Source organism: Pleuronectes platessa, chromosome 9 (assembly GCF_947347685.1).
Source record: "Pleuronectes platessa chromosome 9, fPlePla1.1, whole genome shotgun sequence".
NCBI classification, from domain to species: domain Eukaryota; kingdom Metazoa; phylum Chordata; class Actinopteri; order Pleuronectiformes; family Pleuronectidae; genus Pleuronectes; species Pleuronectes platessa.
In genome coordinates, this window is record NC_070634.1 from 10,250,371 (window position 1) to 10,270,476 (window position 20,106).

The following is a 20,106-nucleotide window of genomic DNA, read 5'->3' on the forward strand; positions in this document are numbered from 1 at the left end:
ATTTTTATGCGCGCACACACACAGACACACACTGCAAGCATGCCCTCCAGCTGGTTAGGTAACTTGTACCGAAATGAAAATAGCTGTTCCCCTTTATGTCAAAAAGCACTTGAGAAAAGCCAGGGTTATATGTGTGTATCCCACAGTGATCACATTACACACAAATACACACGTTGGTGCGTGTCAATTCCTAAAGCACTCTGAGAGGAAGCTGAGAATGTCATGCAAAAATTAGATTTCCTCCCTCCGTACAAAATAGACCATCAAAACCATGGAATCATTTCACAATTTTTTTTTTCACAATTTCAGTTGCAGCTTAATTCCCCCACATCCGCCATGAAGAGCTCAAAGGCAGAAAACTGTGATTCCCTTTTCACTATCATCTACATGTGAACAGCCTGTGCTTATTTCTATTCAACGATTTTGTTACTTTCTTATTCAATGTTGAATAAAAAATAGAATACTGCGTCTAAATGTTGAAACATCTTTATTTAATTAGAAAATGTTCCGAGTTAAAATGTCACAAAGTTGGGTAAACTCCGGACTTTGATTGGTCTGTAGAGCCGTTTCAATGATGGGAAAAAATGTGTACAACAGAAAGTGAAACTTCTGCCACTTGATATTTAACTGGGAGGATGGCTCAATCAAAAGATTTTTGGGCAATTTCTTTCAATTTCATCTTTTTCCTTCCAGAAAATCAAGGGTGAGGCCAAATCAGCCGGTTTAATATGTGTGTGATTGATGATTCGGGGGCCTGGGCAATTTGTCTGCACAAATAATCTGCATGATGAGTCTTTCCCACTATCGTCTCATCAGATGACATTCTCACCTCTTTTCAGTGATATGAAAATAATATATATATATATATCATCACCATCTGCGTGACACATCGCCCAGACTGGCCCCAGGATGACTGATTAAAGCGCCCGCCATCAGTCCCAGGGGGCAGCGATGAGCAGACAAACAGATCAGATGAGCCGCGAGCAATAGAAATCAGTCGGGGAATGCTCCACTGATAAGACAGGACATTGCATTGGGTGACTGAGAGTGGAAAAGAGGCTGATGGGGAGCCGGGGCGGCGGAGCGATGAAAAGATGCTGGTAATTGTAAGTGACTGATTAAGGTTAGAGGTGGGCAGGATGCTGGGGACTCGTGATGGTGTGCATCACAGGTGGTGCAACACTGAGCTTCAGAGGGAAATACCTTTGCTTTCATGTAAGAAGAGAACAGGATCTACTGAGGCTTCACAAGTAACATCTCTGCACTTGTGGCTCCTGATGACAAAACATCTGGTAATGCACATTTGTTCCAATTAACATTATGACATCAGTCAGGAGTCCGAGGCTTTAACATTCAGGCTCTTTTTAAAAGTTTAGGTATAACAATGGAAGATATTCTAGTTCGATTTATAGAATTCAGGTTCAACCCACTTAAACCAGCATTTGGGGTGGATCCGGATCAGGGATGTGGACACTGATTTCTCAGGGGATAATTCATGGACCTGGATGGAAAAACATCAGCCATACCTGGAGAACTGATATCTATGAGTGTGTGCAATGTGGTGCAGCCCTGAATAAATCTAGGCAACTGTTGGGCCTTGGTGGAGGGTCATTCTAGTTTCCATTTTTGCGCTATTCGTACTAAAGGCTTAAATGACCATGAAAGAGATTATTTAGCTGATGTCAAGTAGAATAATATCCTCGTCTACCGACAACATATAGATGAAAGTGGAAGTTTTGGAATAGTCCCATATTCACTGCACTAAAGTCATTTCCGTAAATTACGGAATTCATTTATTTAAGAACATAGAATAAAACACATTTGCCAAGTAACTTTACTTCGTGGGAATCTTCCAACTGTGACCTCAGGTGTGTGAGTCAATAGAAAGGGGGAAGGGTCCTTGGATATGAGGTTTGACACTTCTGTTAAACAACATTTAAAAAAAATATATATATATATTTTGCCAGATTTGTGAAAACGCTCACGTTTCTTTGCTCAAGGCTTTGAGTCACGTTAACATAATGGTTGTTGTCAGGTTTGTTGCAGTGTATTCAAACCTAATATAAACATGAGGCCAAAACTAAATTGTTGTGAATTAAACCTATATTGTTTAATCGAATAGTATTAATCATGATCAATGATATTTTGTACAATGACTGTACTATGAATGCTGACCTGTTAATTTGCTGTGTGATATGAAGCGTCCACTCACAAGTTTGTTGATAGGAGTAAAAGACACTTTACTTTTATCAAGTGAAAACTTTTAGCAGTGTGAAGAAAACAGGCTTTGATCTACATCTAAAACCAAAAGCTGCTCCATTACAAGCTGCAGAACAATGGGGGGGGGGGGGGGGGGGGGGGGGACCAGGCACTAGTGGTTTCTTGTGTCCCAGTATTTCAGCTTCATCTACACTTGGCTATAAATACATCTGTATTAATGCCATTGGTCATAACTCTGACCTGTATGCAAATGTGGCGCAAAAATAAGCTGTATGCTCTCAGTGGAGCAGGTAGTGGCCTGGCTCCTGCACTGAGAGCGAGCAGCTGCAAAAGAGGACATGAAGCGGAGATAGTTACTGAACTGCTGCAGCTCTCATGCACCTCTAAACTTCCAACTGTGTGCCAGCTCTGTCTGTCAACACCTGGATGATGTCCATCATGAAAATGATCATTCAGCCAGAAAAGTACTGCTCTTCATCCGAGACACTGAAACCACAGTGAAAGGTTCAGTTCTATCTAATGTAAACATGACCAGCAGTGTTTCAAGGTAGACCGGGGCCCCAGGACAAAAGAGTCCCCTCCCAAGACATGCATGCTACAAAACCAAATTTTTAAAAACTTCAGACTATTGTTTTAATACCAATATTATAAACAAAATGAATTTTTTGCACATACATAAATTACAGTGCAAACCTCCACCACCATCCCAGACACATCACACACATTTAGACGTACTCTACTTCAACCAAACCTCTAACTTGACACAACTTTTAGCAGAGAGTTAGTGGCATGGGGCCTCATCAGGGGGGTTTCTGACCATGGTGTCATTATCTCCACAAAATGTTCATTGCATGTGCACTGACGTATTTAACCATTCTTGGGGGCCGGGGCCCAAGGAAGTAGCTTGCATTCTCCAAACAGTTACAACTCTCCTGAATATGACTCTCACTGGTAACTCTGTGTGTCACAAAGGACAAACAGGGGAGAGACTGGAGCTCTCGATGATTTGCCACAGGAACGAGGCGTGAACATGCAGGTAGTGTAACTGCTCTAACACGTTTACGTTGTCGCCCAAATGAAAACAAAGCCTCAGCTAGTGTGTCTCGCTTTCTGCCTCACACGACACGCTTCAACCTCAACACTTGGAGGACGATATCGAGCCTCGTGTGAGGAGTGTGTGGAGACGTCGAGCTGGAGGATGATGACAGATGGAAGGAGCAGAGCTGCAGAGCGATAATGAGAATGATTCTGAAGTACCTGCACTGATTGAAGAGGCTCTGCTCGTCTCTTTCAGTGCGCAGAGACCTGTGTAATGTTAAATATGACACCGCCCATTATGTTCAGAACCACCTGAAGGTGCTGTCAGTCTCTGTGCTGCACCGTAGAAGAGACTGAAACACGCGTCAGCTGCTAAGTCCCACGAGCGTGTGATCCCCTTTCTGTCACATGATTCTTTATGGGTATTCCACCGGCAGCAGTAGCAGCGCTCTACAGTGTCACTCTCTCCTCCTCCATCGGCTCCATCTCACCTGTTCCCTTCTTGCAGACGTAGGGCAGGTTGTAGTTGCAGGGCACGTCGTTCCATTTGCCGTTCTCATGAGATATCATAACCACGCAGTCCTCTCCTCCAGCGAAGAAGTTGTCTGGCTGGTTTTCACGCCAGTTCTCATATTGCTGCGCACACAGACACACACACATAGACACACAGACAAGCACACAAGGTTAGAGAAATACATATGAGAAGCCAGTATTACCTAGCATGACGTTGTCAGACTCACAATTCTAGTCAGAATGTGAGTCTGAGACCGCTCCATTGGGCTGTGATTATGGGGCGTGTTTCAACTGACCAGGAAGTAAAATTCTTCCTCGCTCAATTGGATAGACCTACAACCAATCAGAGCAACGTAGTATGTGACGTATGCTAAGCAACGCATTGTGAGTTATTTACTGGGTTCACACCGGACGCTTCAGCGCAGCGCCAAGCCTTAAATAACAGCTGGCTCCCATCCACTCCCATGTTAAAACTTTGTGCCGGTCACACCGGAGGCTGAAGCACCGCGAGGCAGCCTTGGCGCAGCGCGGTGCTTCAGCCTCCGGTGTGACTGGCACAAAGCCGTGCAGCGATCTACTGGATCAACGGGTGATATTATTAGCGCTGCCCGGCGGTTCAGCGTCGCTTCAGTGTCCGTTGTGAACAGCCAAGCGCCGGGGCGATAGGGATTAGCGCGGTGCTTTGGCATCGCCTCCACGTTCTGTGTTCCTCTTTCAAAATGAATGCGCTGTCGATGTCTTCTAAAACAGACTCAATGGCAGCATCTACACATCTCAGCTCGCCAGCGGCAGGCATGTTTGTTGAAAACGAATTCAACCCAAGGGCACTTTGATGACGTGGTTGATTACGTTACCGTTGATCATCTGTCAATCATCGTATAAAGCCCGCCCTGACAATCTGATTGGCCCGGTCGGGCATAATTTTTTCCCAACGGAGCGACTCCAGACCGAACCACCCGACCTAAAATGTTGTGGGCGGGGCTAAATTCGTCTGGCATCCAGGCTAAGTATTACCCTCTTTCTTGAACTGTAATTATAATATTCACACACCATATTTTCTGCAAGTCTACATTTTGTAATGCTCTGTACAGAAATACTGATAATTCTGTATTTATTTTTATTCCCCAATTTCCTCTTTTGTTTTTCCTCTTTTAACATTGTGATCTTTTTGGGTTGTATGTAAACATGGGAAATGAGAATAGAACTCTGTGCAGAGGTAAATGCAACCACTTTCTTCTAATGAGTATATTTTTCCAACAAACTGCTGTGAGGGATTTTCAAGCTGCAATAATATATATATCTGGTTTTCTTTTACTTCCACTGGGATTAACAGAAATAAAACTGTCACAGCTGCTTCCTCACCAGGTCCATCTTGTCGGTCCACTGAAAGTCGTCCTCCACTGTTCGATCATTTAATCCGATCCAGGTGTTGTCGTGGCTCAGCCCTGCGTGAGAGGTAATGAAAAGAGACATGAATACACACTTACAGAGAAGGAAAATTGAACATATCAAGTACACACGCCCAGACATTAAAAGGCATAAAGTAGGTCAATAATAAGTCAAAATATCATAAGTATGAAAGCGATAAGAAAAGTCTAAATTGACTTTCAATGAGCAGCTCTCAGACAGAGATTCGACAATCAGGTTTCTTCAGGCAGTTGATCCTATTGAAATCAACAGTTGATGCTAATTTTCAATCTAGCTGCAGTTAAACTAGTGCACAGGAAGAAGGTGTAATCAATTGGGTATTAAAAATGTATTATCAAAACAATAGCAGACTAAATTCCAACAATATTTAAAAATCCTGTGGGACACGAAATATGTCGTCTCATGGAAGGTCTCAGTCCCTCTGTCACTCCACAGAGATGTAATGATGGGACACCTCAGTGGAGACAGAAGCTTGAGTGACACATTCACGTGACATGCTTAATGTACATCATGATTAATGCACTGTATCTGCTTTCATTACAGGGCAACAGCGTTTTTACGAATACAGCACAAAGGCAAGCATGACTGGTAAGCAGGGGTTAAATCTGCTAATACATATCTTATAAATACACTCCTGATCAAAATCTTAAGACCTGTTAAAAAATTGCATGAATTTGCATTTTGCACTGTTGGATCTTAGGAAGGTTCTAAGTAGAGTTTCAAAATGCAAAAAGAAGAAATGGGAACAAGAGCCCAAAACTTGTGAGCAGGCAATTTATTGAAAACAACAATTTAACTGAAGTAGGCTGTTCATCAGCTGATCAGAAGTTTAAGACCACAGCTAAAAAAAAAAAATCCTAAAACAGAAATTAAAGTGTCAAAAACTGACTCAGTAATGAGTAACTCCACCATTATTGTTGATCCCTTCAAAAGTTTGTTTTGGCATGCTTGATGCAAGTGTTTCCAAAAGGCTAGTGCGAATGTTGCGCCAAGTGGTGAAGATGGCTTCACGAAGGGCATCCACTGTCTGGAACTGAAGTCCATTTTTGTAAACTTCCCTTGCCATCCATCCCCAAATGTTCTCAATTGGATTAAGATCAGGGGAACATGCAGGATGGTCCAAAAGAGTGATGTTATTCTCCTGGAAAAAAGTCTTGGTCAGACGTCATTGTGAATTGGAGCGTTGTCCTGCTGAAAAACCCAGTCGTTACCACACAGACGAGGGCCCTCAGTCATGAGGGATGCCCGCTGCAACATCTCCACATAGCCAGCTGCTGTTTGACGCCCCTGCACAACCTGGAGCTCCATTGTTCCATTGAAGGAAAAAGCACCCAGATCATGATGGCGCCCCCTCCACTGTGCCGCGTAGAAAACATCTCAGGTGGCATCTCCTTGTCATGCCAGTAACGTTGGAAGACATCAGGACCAACAAGGTTACATTTTTTCTCGTCAGAGAATAAAACTTTCTTCCACCTTTGAATGTCCCATGTTTGGTGCTCCCTTGCAAAGTCTAAACTTTGCACAGATTTTGGCTTTTAAAGGCTGTGGTCTAAAACTTTTGATGTTGTTGTTTTCAATAAATTGCCTGCTCACAACTTTTGGGCTCTTGTTCCCATTTCTTCTTTTTGCATTTTGAAGCTCTACTTAGAACCTTCCTAAGATCCAACAGTGCAAAATGCAAATTCATGCAATTTTTTAACTGGTCTTAAGATTTTGATCAGGAGTGCATATCCAAACTCACAAAGACGAAGATGTAATCAAGGTAAAACCAGAGGGGGACCTCTCCTGATCTTTAGTTGCTAAGATGGATACAAATTAAACTTCACAGAGTCAACCAATAGAATGTTTCCATTAGCCCACCTGTCGCTATAGTAAATTCCATAAACTTTTATATTCCACATGTTCACTTGAAGGATTTCTCTTCTGACATGTTCTGTCCTTCACATTAATTAAGACCTTTTCTGCCTGTGATTCCCTGGTGATGAGATTTTTGTTAGTGTGTGAAAGGAAAACTCAACAATGGCCTTTAAGTCTCATTTGTGTGTATGTTGGAGTGTCTGTGTGCGTAGGTGGAACGGGCGCGTGCATGTGCATGCGTATATGTAATGGAATTCCAATCATGGTGCATCTGATTAACACCATTACCAGGCCCATTAATCTTCCTAATGGCTTTGATCCTCTTATTGCAGGGGTGGAGACGCCCATTTTCGAGGCGATTAAACACACTTTTTGGTAACCGTGCGTGTGCAGAAGAGAGACGGGTGCGAGATGGACGGCCCTGTCTTGGCATCTGTTGGAGGGTACAGAGGATAATATTGGATCCGATATTACAGATGCTTGGTGATCTGGCCTTATTACAGCACAAGTGGCTATGGAGCGCTGCCAGGGGGCGAGACGCTGGGAATGAGGAGATGAAGGTTTATGAGGCACCAAAAAAGACAGAATTCATATAAGTGTGATGAAGCTGCCTGGCACAGACAAACTGCTCTCTGTGGTCAAATATTTAAGGCAAGGAAGAACACCCCCAAAAAAGCTTGCACTAAAACACAAGTGCAGCAATGTTTCTTTCTTGATTCTTTGCTCCTGTGCCAAAAATGATAATATGATGTTGCGAATAATTCAGGAAAACATGAAAAACCAGATGGGCTGGTTTTGTTACATGGGGCAACACAATCTACAGCAGCTGGTTTAGACAACCAGAGCAAAAATATATAATTAATAACATTGTTAAATATTACAAATAAATGCAATCTTAAAATTACTTGACAAGAAAGTCTCATCCACTGAACATGCTGCAAATATGAATGTCGTGAAAATCCTCAATATAGTCATTCCATTGAAACAAATGAACATACATATATATATAGACTAAGATAAACCTAAATAAATCATAAGGCAGTTTAACATATTTTTTACACGGAAACAACAAGTATAATTTAAATCCACTGCATTTAAAGATCTCAAACCTGGTCTAATAGTGTTTACATATCAACACTTGCATTACTTTGATGGACACAAATGCCGACTCCTCCCCCTCGTTTCTTACCTGTTTCACAACAAATCACATTGGAAGAAACATCGTGATAATCTATTAAGTGCTGTGTCACAAACACTTACATCAGAGCCTGTAGCAGCATTTCATCGCCAAAAAAACAGCGACACACATTTACTTGGCTGCACAGGCTCGGCTCTTGAGGGCGTTTTTTTTAGAGGGGAAATGCAAAGCCGAAGCAGACAGACATTTATCACGGAGTTATGGAATATACGTAAGACAAGAGGTGCCATCGCAGAGTGCGGTCGTAATAAAGCAGAGGAGCAGATATGAAGTAAATCAACAGCGAGGAGCAGCAGGGTGTCGCAGGTTGGGGGCAGACAGCCCAGTGAGAGCTGAGAGATAAATAATGGCCACTATTAAAAGTGATTGGAGTTTTGTTAGATGTGATTGGTGACTGTGAGAGTCTATAGATTATTTCTGAGTTAGGCAATCTCAATGGGGGAGGGTGGCTCCATCCACACCTTGACAACAGATTGATCAAAATGGATCCTTTTGTTCACTTGTCACCTCTTCATGTCCCCACCACTGAGGTCCACACCTCAGTATTTCTTCTGATGTGTGTAAAATAATAATTATGGAATATTTGTGATAAAGGGATAGTTCACCCAGAATGAAAATTCTTCAGACGTAAAAAATCTACAGAAATAAAACATAACATGCCTCCATACTGCTTGTGTGGTATCGTACAAGTGTCCGGAATGTGAATGTCGGGGCTTGAGGACACTTTGGTGACACCACACGAGCAGTATTGAAGTATTTTTTTCTTTTGTTTTATTAAGTCTGAAGATAGTTCACTAATTTCTTCAATTGTACAGTACAACGCCAAGGTCCCCAACTTCCACACTCTGCCCCTGTGTGACGTCCTGGACTGTATTATTCCCTGTTTTATTTTGAAGTTAATTTCCTTACGTGTCTGTTTTCATTTTTTACTTGCTGTCTTTTTCATTTTCAATGGCAGTCACTTGAACGAGTGTTCTGGGTTTCTGCAGTCACCAGGGTCATTATCAATCTTGAACAAATGAAACTCCACTCTGAGTGAACTCAGTCATGACTGGACCAATACAGTCATGTGACACATGCAGATGGAAGAAACAGGTGTAATGAAGCTAGTTTGCAGGTGTTATAGTGTTAATAATGAAGTAGTTTTAATATATCTCCATCATCCTCTGATAAAATATGAGACTGTGGATGTTTGTATCACAGTTTAAGTCTCAGTTTCAGAATTGACGTTACTACAACAGGTGAATTTAGCAGGGGGGTACCAGGAGGTGCAACTTCCCTCTGGTAGTCTTCAGACTGCATTCCAGCTATCTGTCTCTTCCTATAGAGAAGCGTGGGTCATGGTGGCATCAACACCCCAAGCTCACCAGCACCAAAGAGACACAGCTGTCTATTGAACCCGACTCTGCTTTGCCCAGCATCGCTAAATCTGTTGCAGATCACCGTGATCAATGTCCAGCCAGGCCCCCAGCTGGTCCCTGAGTCTCCCATCCAAACACCAGTTCAGCTCCAGTCGGCAGTCTGACGGACAGCTGCTCCTTGATCTAAGTCGGCAGTGTGACTGACGTCTGTTCCTGGGGCCCAGTCGGTAGCCCGGCAAACACCAGCATGTCTTCTCCAGTCTGTGGCCTGACAGACACCAGCTCCAGACCTCCACAATATTTTCCATCAATTATCTCTTAATTGTTCTAACACAGTTGATAGAAGCTCTCATTAGCTCTCCAGAATAACAGGCCAGACTAGAATCTCCTCATGGATTTAGATTTTTGTCACCGATTGTCGGACCTGTTTGCCGGTTTTCAGCCGTCTTGCTGTTTTGACCGTGGACAGCTTCACCATCTTTTAAACCTTTGTTTTCTTTTATTTATTAAATCAGTGAACTGCATTTTCTCTCCATCTGCTATTTGGTCCTATTTCCTGTGTTCCTGGCATCAGTTGTGACAGTCCCATCAGCAGCAGCACAGCTGGTGTGTGGGTGAGTGAGAGAACAATCTTGTTGTTAATATAAAATCTTGACTCAACACAGGGTTTGTTTGATTATGTCAACAAACCTGAATGCAGTTAAATCGGCCGGCATATGATGGAGGTTAGTCGTAGTTCAAAGATATTCAACCCCAGATATCATCTGTTCAGATTGCACTACAATAAACAGTGACAAGACTCAGGATAGTTAGTTTCATTTTAATAATTTTCTTAGCTTGTTAGCCTATGTTATTTCCCTCTCAGCCTATGTCTGAAACTTTGAATGAAAGTTGAAGTACTTTTCCTTCAATTCATTTTGTGTCAAGATTTTAAATGGACTTTATAATAATATTTTTGATATATTTTTATTTTCATTACAAGGTTATCCTTGCGGAGGCTGGCAGCATTTACATATAAATATCATCTGAACCATGTGTTTATTTTCCTCACTGAAGACATAAAGGAAAAGACTGCATCAATCAAGGCTCAGGTTTGAGAAGTGAGAGAAAAGGAGAGAAAGCAAGGGATGGAGATGAGAGAGGAAGAGCAGGCACCGCCCCCTGTGCTCAGCATGTAGGTTTATTATTATGTACCTGTGCTATTTAGCGAACACAAATTATCTGATCACATTCAAACAATGTAGGCCCAATAGACACAGACATATTTAAATATAGATGTATCATTTAACATGATTTGTAGGCATTACTGCTTAACAGTAATGCTCCCGCCTACAGACATGGTTGTAAAGCTAAGTTTATCCAAACAACTTAAAATGAATGTGTGGAATGTGCAAGTCCAATCTGCCTGAATCCTGTAAAGCTGTAAAGTACAGCTAGTTTTGAAACTGTTCTCACGGCATAACATTTTTTTTTTACAAGATTTATTTACAAAGTTTTATTCCTAGGTCTCTTTAACATATACAAACATGGAAGTCCTCTGCGTAATCTAACAACAGGCAACTTTGGAAACATCATATTTTTTAAATGAAAAGACAAATCTAAACCCAAGCTGCGGCTCAGCTGCTGTTGCTATGGAGAGAAATCTAATCAGAGTGAATCAGAGCTGCAGCAAATTCAAAACCTCTTATTATTTCAACAGGGACCGAAAGCAGCATCGTAGCTGCTGAGTTCACCTCCCAGTGACCCAGAATGTGAAAGTGAACTGCAAAGTGTTTCACCAGGTTTTCAAAGAACAAGAGCCAGCTCCTCTTGCATTAGAAATGCACTTACCCTGGAAGAAATTCAAGATTGTGCTGGTATTCTATTGATAGCTTCTCTACTTACATTTAAATGTGCTGCCATGTTACAATGGCATTTTTATAAAAAAAAAGAAAAAAAGACTCACATTCTGACTAAGTTGCTTAAATAGTGCAGGCAACATTTGTTGAGTGACATGGCTATGTGATTGACATCATCTGTCGGTCGGTTAGTCTGACACACTGACCCAGACTTAAACTTCTTAACAAATGAACTCATGGCCACCGCTCCCATCACGCGCATCACACACTGTGCGTATGGCCTCAAGTGGCGTAATTAATTAATCATAAATTAGCGAGTGAATGATAAGCCATGGACACTGCTATTACAAGACCAGAAGATGCGCAGCTTCCTCACGTAGAGTCCTGGCCTTTAGAAGAGTACATAACCCGACTTAGATTCAAGAAAATACAGGAGTTATACCGGAGACCTCAAGAAGCAGCTCCGCTACAGAGCCGCAGACATGCTCCCTGTGAGGAGCTGCGACACGCAGCCGGGGGGGCCTGAGCGTCAGAATGTATGGAAGCTGCTTAGCAACTGACACCGCCCCCTGGAGAGCTGTGCAGGCGGGCGGGGGGCTTTTCCCAGGGCTTGGTGGTGCTGTGGCCGGGCTGTGCCCACTCTAACTGGGACAGTGGAGCTGTGCATGTCTCCCTGGGACTGTTTGTCTGTGTGTGTGTGTGTGGGTGTACATTTTGAGTAATTTCGTGTGTGACTAATTGAAAAGTTCAGCTTTCTTATTTGTAGGACTATTAATTCTTTAACAACCGTAGCAACATTGACAATTACCTTATATTTCCTTGGTTTCTTTTATTGAATAAGATTTCTCTTTCAAAGGCTTATGTGTGTGTTGCTTTTTTGTAAGTGCTACACTGCATAAATAGTCTTTGCATAGTTTTGTGACATTTCTTCAGTTATTTGTGTGTGTGACTTTTTGAACAGTTCCATTGTTCTTACAAATACAAATATTTATAAAAATAAATATTAACAAAAACACCTGCCAACAAATGTGATGCTGACACCCACGTCCCCCTCTGGAAAAATTCTAATAACTTTACTAATCAATTATAAATTTGTTTTTATTGAAATACATCTCCAGTGTCGGGATCTGATGACATTCACCCAAGCTGTACTTTGCATTAGCCTTTAGCTCAAGGTATATGCAAGCTCCCACAGCCACGAGCATGGCTGAGATGAGCTCATGATTTAACCAGAGCCATTTTATCCCCATCAAACCTAAGAAATGCTCCTCACTAAAGCTGCTCTCAGACATGCACCGAACTCCTGAACTCTCTGTACTTTCTCTGGAGGAGACGCATGTGTGATTGCAAATGTCCGAGTGAGAGCCTCTGGATTATCTGCAGACTTTCTCCACCTGACCCCCTGGTCTATGGTCAGCAGAAAGTCTTCTAACATGCGACAGAATTAATATATATATTACTTCTCGCCACCTTTGTTGCTGTTGTGAACATATTTGTGCAAAGAACCTCCCGCTGTTTTGTGCATGTGTGAAATGTAAATGCCAGGTAAAGTCCAGACTCAATTCTTTGGACTTTACCTGAAGGTCATGTTTGAAGAATCTAACTAGCACTGCAGAAAATGAAACTGACTTTTACCAAAGGAAGCCTGCATGCCCACACTTATCTGTCTAATTTAAGATTTCCTGCTGTGTAATCAGATCGGATTACGTAGGCTCTGCTATCTGTGCCAAGTCCGTCCTCATCCTCTCATTCTCCTCAACCTCCACTTACCTCTGATGAAGTTCTGCTCGGCCAGGCTATGGATGCTGGCCAGGTGACCGCTGTGCTCCCTGCAGTCCTTCTCGGCATCCTCCCAGGTGTGTCTGCGGCTGAAGTACCTGTAGCAGTGGCCGTGGAACTTCCTCCACGTGTGCTCGCAGCCCTCTGTGTCTGCAGGAGTACAGGGGGGGGGGGGGGATGGAAAGGAGAATGATTGTTAAGGACAGTGATTAGTCAATGGGAAATCCATGTCAGAAGAGAAATGTGGCTTTTGTAACCGTGACACATCGATATAGCAGCTGCAAATGAGTTATAGTGTTTTGCAGGAAAGGAGAAAGAGGATTTTCTAATAAGAAATGGAAAACCAACATACATTTGGATCATATCTTTTTGGATCCACAAAGAAAATTCCTTCATGTGTCTTACAGCCCACAAATCAATATAACACATTCCCCCTCTGCCGCTCTGCGTCTTCTTTTTCTTTTTTCAGTTCGGTTTTACTTTGCGTTCCCTCTGTGACGCTCCTCTCCGTCGCCATCCCTCCATCTCGCCCTCCTTTCTGTATCTCCTTCTCTTTGATTTGACTTGGACTTTAAATCCACAGCAGAGGCAAGTCTGTGGTGAGACAGCTTAGTACAGTGAAAGGGCGTTTTAATCTATTCAAATGACAACACTACTAAGAAACTGCTTCCAGTGCGCCGCGTTCACTTGGTAATTAAGCCCTGTCACAGTCCTGTAGCTGCAGCGACTCTCCCTCCACCCATACCTCCATCGCTTCGTCCTTCTCTCCCTTCATCTCCGTCTCATCAACCCTCCCTCGTTTCTCTGGGGGTTAGCAGCGGGACTCTGAGCTGTATATTTCAAATGTGATGTGTGTGTGTGGCTTTCGGTTCCATGCTGGATTGGTGTGCAAATATGTGTGTATTTGAATGTGTGTATGTACAGTTGATGTGGCTCTGGCTCGATATGTCAGCCACCTTCAGCTTCCCCTCATCCTCACCCCCTCATGTGCCCCCCTCCCTCCCTACAGTGCACAGATCGGAGAGAAGGTCTGAGCTTTTCTTCCAACAAATCGGAAGCGACACCAGTAAATTGGGCAGTATGGGGCCCTGCTTAGCATGCAGAGAGATGTATTTTGGCTGTGGAAGGAAGAGGCGAGGAGTTCATTACTGAAGGCCTTTTACACTGCAATATGAAATAAAGGCCCAGACACCTCCATCCTGCGTTGGGAGAGAAAATGCTTTTCACACTGTGAGGCTCGCCTCTTTTCACAGTGTTGTTCAGGGCAGTGACATCATTTCACAAAATGTAATTCCCCTGTTCACATTGTACGTGACGGTCGCGTTCATATTAACAAGTCAGAGCAGCCGCACAGCACGAGGCACACGTCTGAGATGCGAGTCAAGTGGAGCTGCAGCAGTGAGCGTCATAAATCTGAATATGTCACAGGCAATGATAAAATAATACAAATATATTTAGCATGTTATTAGAGGAGATTGTGGACGAACACACATGTTTTATAAGTTCACAGTGACCTTGGACTTTGACATCTAACTACCAAATTTGAATCATAAAATATGTTATCATTTCTCAAAGAGAGTAAAAATGTAGCAAAACTCTTAAATGCTACTTTCAAATGATATCCAGTGTCAGTCATAGCTAAGCAGGCAGGGTTTAACTCTTATTACCTTGGAGGGAAGACAAGCAGCTAACTTCCAACAGGGGATTTGAAGAGGAGTGAGGAGGGAGGTATTCATGCATGACATGGATCATGGTACAAACAGTTCTTAGCATTGCTTTGAATACTAAATGAGGTTTGTCACTCCACGGACATTTCGAGAACATAAATCCACGTCATCCACGTAAAAATAAAACTGACAAACTGTAAATTAAAGACACATCCCTGTCCCTCATCTGGCTAAACCAGATTTACAGAATACTTGAGAACATTTTGGAACCAGATCTGAAACAGTGACAAACTACAGGAGAAGGAAAATGTAGGCATTACTATCAGCAGACGCATGTTTGGTCCTTAACATACAATGTACTAACACGCACCTGGTTCCTTTAGTTTTTAGCAGCAAACAGTAGTAGTAATATGAGCATTGTTATCTGTACAACAGAGAGAGTTTGTTCGTCCATCACAAACACTGCAGCGCCTGCAGTGCTTGAACTTCAGGTCATATGTTCAGATAAAGTGATTGGATCTTACTCCTGACCTTACTTTGTCTAATGATGTCTTCTGAGAAATGATTTAAGTTATTCTGACAATTATCGTAAATGTAAATGCAGAAGAGGAGAATTGCTTCATTGCTTTGCCGACTCAAATTTCTCCTGCTGGTCTGGGGATTTATTCTGATGACCTCGAAACGCACTAATGACATGAAACCCAATTAGCCACTTTAACATCCTCAGCTTCCTGTGGGCGGCTCAGTGGCTCTCTGGTTAACCCTGTTGCCCTAAGAGCAAAAATGGGTCCGGGCTAAACTTCCCATTTGGACCATAGTGTGCATGTCCTCTTCATTTCAGAATAGATTTCCTTTTACAATGCCAAGTGGGAGCACCAGTCTACTTGTAGATGTGGGCATGAGTATAATCTCTGTGGGCTGATTCATTCACTGGACAGTGAGGACGGACAGAACTCGATTCAAATTCAATGGTGACAATGGTTTCTTCCAAACTCTTTTGCTTTGCTTGGATATGAGTAAGAACCATTTAGCACATTATTACAGTTAACACTGTCAGCTGGAGCTAATCCCAGTAGACATTGGGTGAGAGGCGTGTTGCACCCTGCACAGGTGACTGGTGTATCATAGAACCAACATATAGAGTCAAACAACCATTCTATCTCACATTCACACCCAAGGCCAGGTTATCTTTAGGAGTTGTTCAGGTGTACACATGCAGCTGTTTCTGGAAGTGTCACCTCTCATTCGAGAGGCTGCTTCAGTTCTAACTAAATAAGATTAGAGGTGAAACAGCTTCAGAAACACAATCAAGTCCAGTTGCACACATCATCAACTCCCATTACCTGGATGACTGAGAATTTCCACAGATATATGTTCAGTTTGGAACTGTCGCCTCACCAGTGGCGGATCTAGGATTTGTATGAGTCAATGGCCATAAAAGGGTCACAATTTACAAAGAGGGGCCAATTAGAAGTCAGACACTCACGTACATTCCTTGTTTACAGTTATCTCTAAAGATTTGAGCAAAGTCAGGTCATTGAATATATTTAGAAAAATTGTTCCTTGTGCTTAGAAAATAATAATCTTAATATTTGTTGTTGGTATTGTAGGTAAGTGAGTACTTTTTTAAAGATAGGGCAAGGCCACTTTAGGATTCTATCAGATTTTAGCTAGGGCCAGCGCCCCCTAGTCCCGCCCCTGTGCATCACAGTAAAAAGGTTCATGTTCTGATCCGGGGTTCAGACGGGGGTCTCTCTGTGTGGAGTTTGCACATTAACCCTGTGTCTGGGTGGGTTTTCTCCAGCGTCTTCCCACAGTCCAGAGACAGAGAGATTGGGGTAAGTATCATGTAGATTATGAAGATTACAGCTTCAATGAGACAACACAGTACGGAAACATATTATTACAAGATAGGAAAAAAACTCACGAGCAAATTTCTTTCACTAAATCCAAACCTTATGCGTGTTAGTGCTAGGACACTAATAAACTGGTAACCATTACGGATTTTTGCAGATTGTTTCTCTGTTTGTGGATTAATACAAACTGAAATAAGCTTGAAGTGAAAGACGACGGACTGGGTATTTATGGAAAAGCTTATCTGCCTTCAGACTGGCCGCGTAAAAAAAAATCGCTTTATTAATTTGAATGAGGACAAATCGTGAAAATGCCGCTTTGTCTGCGAAACGTTTGAACCAGGCTCGACTCTTGCTGCAGAATATCGTCATCTAGCAACGGACCTTTGTTGCAGTGCGATCTATAATACATTAGAAAATTCTGTCAGTTTCAAAGAGAAACCAGCTGCATTTGAATCAGCATTTCACAGCCTTACGTCTCCTATGTGCTATAAGATCATGTTTCTGAACAGAGTTATAGATTAACATTAGCTAGTCCAATGTTGCTGCTGTTATCTGTGGTCTTACGGGGCCAAAATCCCTCCCTGATGCTGTCATTCCCTCGGCTGACTCTACTCTCTCACTCCATCATCCGGACTGGAAGCCACCTGCTCAGTGTTTACCCACATTACAGCTGGTTCATTGTATTAACATCAGGAGTGGGTCCACTTTGGCTCATGCAGGTGGAGAACGGGTTGTTATCCACAGGCACAGGGACAGGAGAGCCAGGGTGGGAGTCACAGAGCGAGAGAGAGAGAGAGAAACACACACACGCACACGCACACACACACACACACACACAAATGAAACATACACACTTCTGCAAAATCGCACAACCTCTGTTGCTGTGTGTTCTGGCCCATCAGTCAAGAGTGTGTGTGTAGGCTAGTGCTGGTCAATTTCTACTAAAGAAACCATGGTATCCAAGAAGACAGAACCTTAAGTTAGACTTTGCCCACAGTACAACAGATATTTGTACCTGTTTTTTAAAGAAATATCTTCATCCACATGAACTTGGTTTTACAGATTATCGCCGTCCAGACAAGAACATAAAAACAACTTCAGCTCAAACAAGCATGCCGGGCCAGTAGGTGGCGAATGTCAATAAAGTCTACATCAACGGTCCAGGAAATACCAGAGAAGGATGCTGAGATCCAAGATAGTGAATGTTGGTTATGTGGTGCAATGATGACAGATTTAACTGCAAACTTGTTATATGACCGAGCAGTGCTACCTAAACATAGATGAAACTGTATGTAGCCGCCAGTGTTGTTGTTGTTGTTGTGTCTGGTGCATGCAGATACACCCGAGTTTTTGAAATTCATCACTTTGGAAAGCCTTTGTAGAAATCCCACTTTTTAGTGACTTAAAAGATGTTTGCATGTGGACGAGAGGCTTCAAAACGCAGAGGGAAAACGTTTATTTCGCAAAATATCTGTATTAGTGTGGACAGGCTTCACACACATGGAAGGAGGAAAGAAATGAGAGGGTGAGAATAAGAAAATGAAAGAGTCGGAGAAATGGAGAGACAGAGAGATAGAGAGAAAGAAAGAAGAGGGAGTGATCAAAAATAAACAGGCATGTTTTCTCCCCCTCAGATCTTGAACGTAGTCTCTGCTGATTTCTCCTCCCGCTCGCTGACAGTGAGGCTCAAAGCCCGACATCACATCAACCTCTTCAAATATTTAGACATCATTCAAGTCGTTCTCTTCCTTTTCCCGTGCTCCCTCTGTCAAGCAGAGCGAGAGGTAGGGGGTATGTTTCAGCGATTAATATTCCCACAGACTTTAGAGCACGACGGTTAGGAAATAAAAGGCCATGCACTTCACGCTGACTGATTGGGTCGTTTATCCACGTCACAGAGTGATATTTCTGCGGCTTGGCTTTTTTAGATCCCCCGAATGATGAAACTGCATGTGTTTGCGTTTCTGTGCGTGCGTGTGTGTGCGTGTGTGTGGGTGTGTGTGCCTGCGCTGCCATTTTGCCTCCTCCCTGTGTGACTCTTTGACTGCTGGCAGCTCAGTGTCCCATTTGCAACTGGGCAGATGACAGCGGTCCGGAAAGAGATGGGGAAATAAGTGTGAGAAAGAGCGAGATATATAGAGAGAGAGGGAAATGAGGAGGATGCCAAAAGGTGAGGATGTGAGGAGAGTGTTCAAGCGGCTGTGGAATTATTAATGGTTATTACAAGGGCAGTGTTGATTAATGGAACATCCTAATTGTTCGTTTCTCTCAATTAGGAGTAATGGATGTTACAGTACCACAGCTGCAGAGCTTGATGACCGATGCCAGTGTGAAGACTCGCGCTGCAGAATTAGACCTCAGACGTGTCTCTGCAGATTGATGCTGAGGGAGGACACTGAGGTAACAGGGAGGGCAGCACAGGCTTTTACAGCAAACAGGCAGAAACTCCTACAGCATGTTCACAACTGATCCTGTGGATGTCTTTCTATAAATTCTATATCACTCTACACTGAGTGGGAATGCAGGTAACTGTACATTTAAGGTACAGGTTATAGATGTGAACAAAGCGCGAGCCCGGGAGATAACTAAATGAGCCAGACAAGGATTCGTTTTTTATTGTCCATTAACCTCTCCCTGAATGTTTTTCCATGATTACAGACATCTGCATTGCAGGAAAAAAAAAGAGAAGATCAGCCTCTTCCTGAATTCCATTTGAAATGTTTTGTTTGAATTTGACCCGGGATACCTGACCCTAACCTGTCAGGTACCAACTGGTCCCGATGAGACTCAGGTTGGGTATCCACACTCAGATGTGCCATCCTCATCTTCATCACAATGAACAAATCCTCAGAGAATTATCACCTCACTCTCAAGTTTTACTGCTTCACAGCATCTTTCTGCTCATTGCTTTGGTTTTTACGGCCGCCGTCTTTATCGTTTCATTCTGGACACTCATCAGATTTGTTTTCAACAAAAGCAAGGAAGTGTTAACAGTTAAAAAAATGAATAAACTCAATCTACCCTATTTGCTCATTCCCAAACTGCACACAGGCAAAGTTAGCGGGTAGCTGGTGAGCAGAGGTGAACATCTGCCTCGGGAGTCAAACTAGCTCTTTAAAGCTAAAAGTAGAGTGAATATTTTACATATGTTAATCTAGTGGCAAGTAACACAACTTCAAATGAATGCTAATGTTGCTCCGTGTCTGCTGAATGTGTAAAAGGACGTCTGTTTGCTAACCATCCTCAAGTGGCCAAAGAAATCTGTTCAGGGAGATTACCAGGAAGTCAGGAGCCTGAGGAAGTCATCTTTCTTTTGGCACATTTGTATTTCAACCAAAAAAAATTATGGAA

The 20,106-nt window shown here is 42.7% G+C and overlaps 1 protein-coding gene across 1 annotated transcript in view; it reads right to left on the minus strand.

Moving 5' to 3' along the window:
• Positions 1-20,106, minus strand: part of ncanb (neurocan b) — a 129,352-nt gene that overhangs the window by 6,412 nt on the left and 102,834 nt on the right. Inside the window, exons 14-16 of the mRNA XM_053430699.1 lie at positions 13,224-13,382; positions 5,134-5,216; positions 3,750-3,894 (exon numbers count right to left, since the gene is read on the minus strand). Coding sequence (XP_053286674.1) covers positions 3,750-3,894; positions 5,134-5,216; positions 13,224-13,382 — 387 coding nt within the window. The remainder of the gene's footprint in view (positions 1-3,749; positions 3,895-5,133; positions 5,217-13,223; positions 13,383-20,106) is intronic.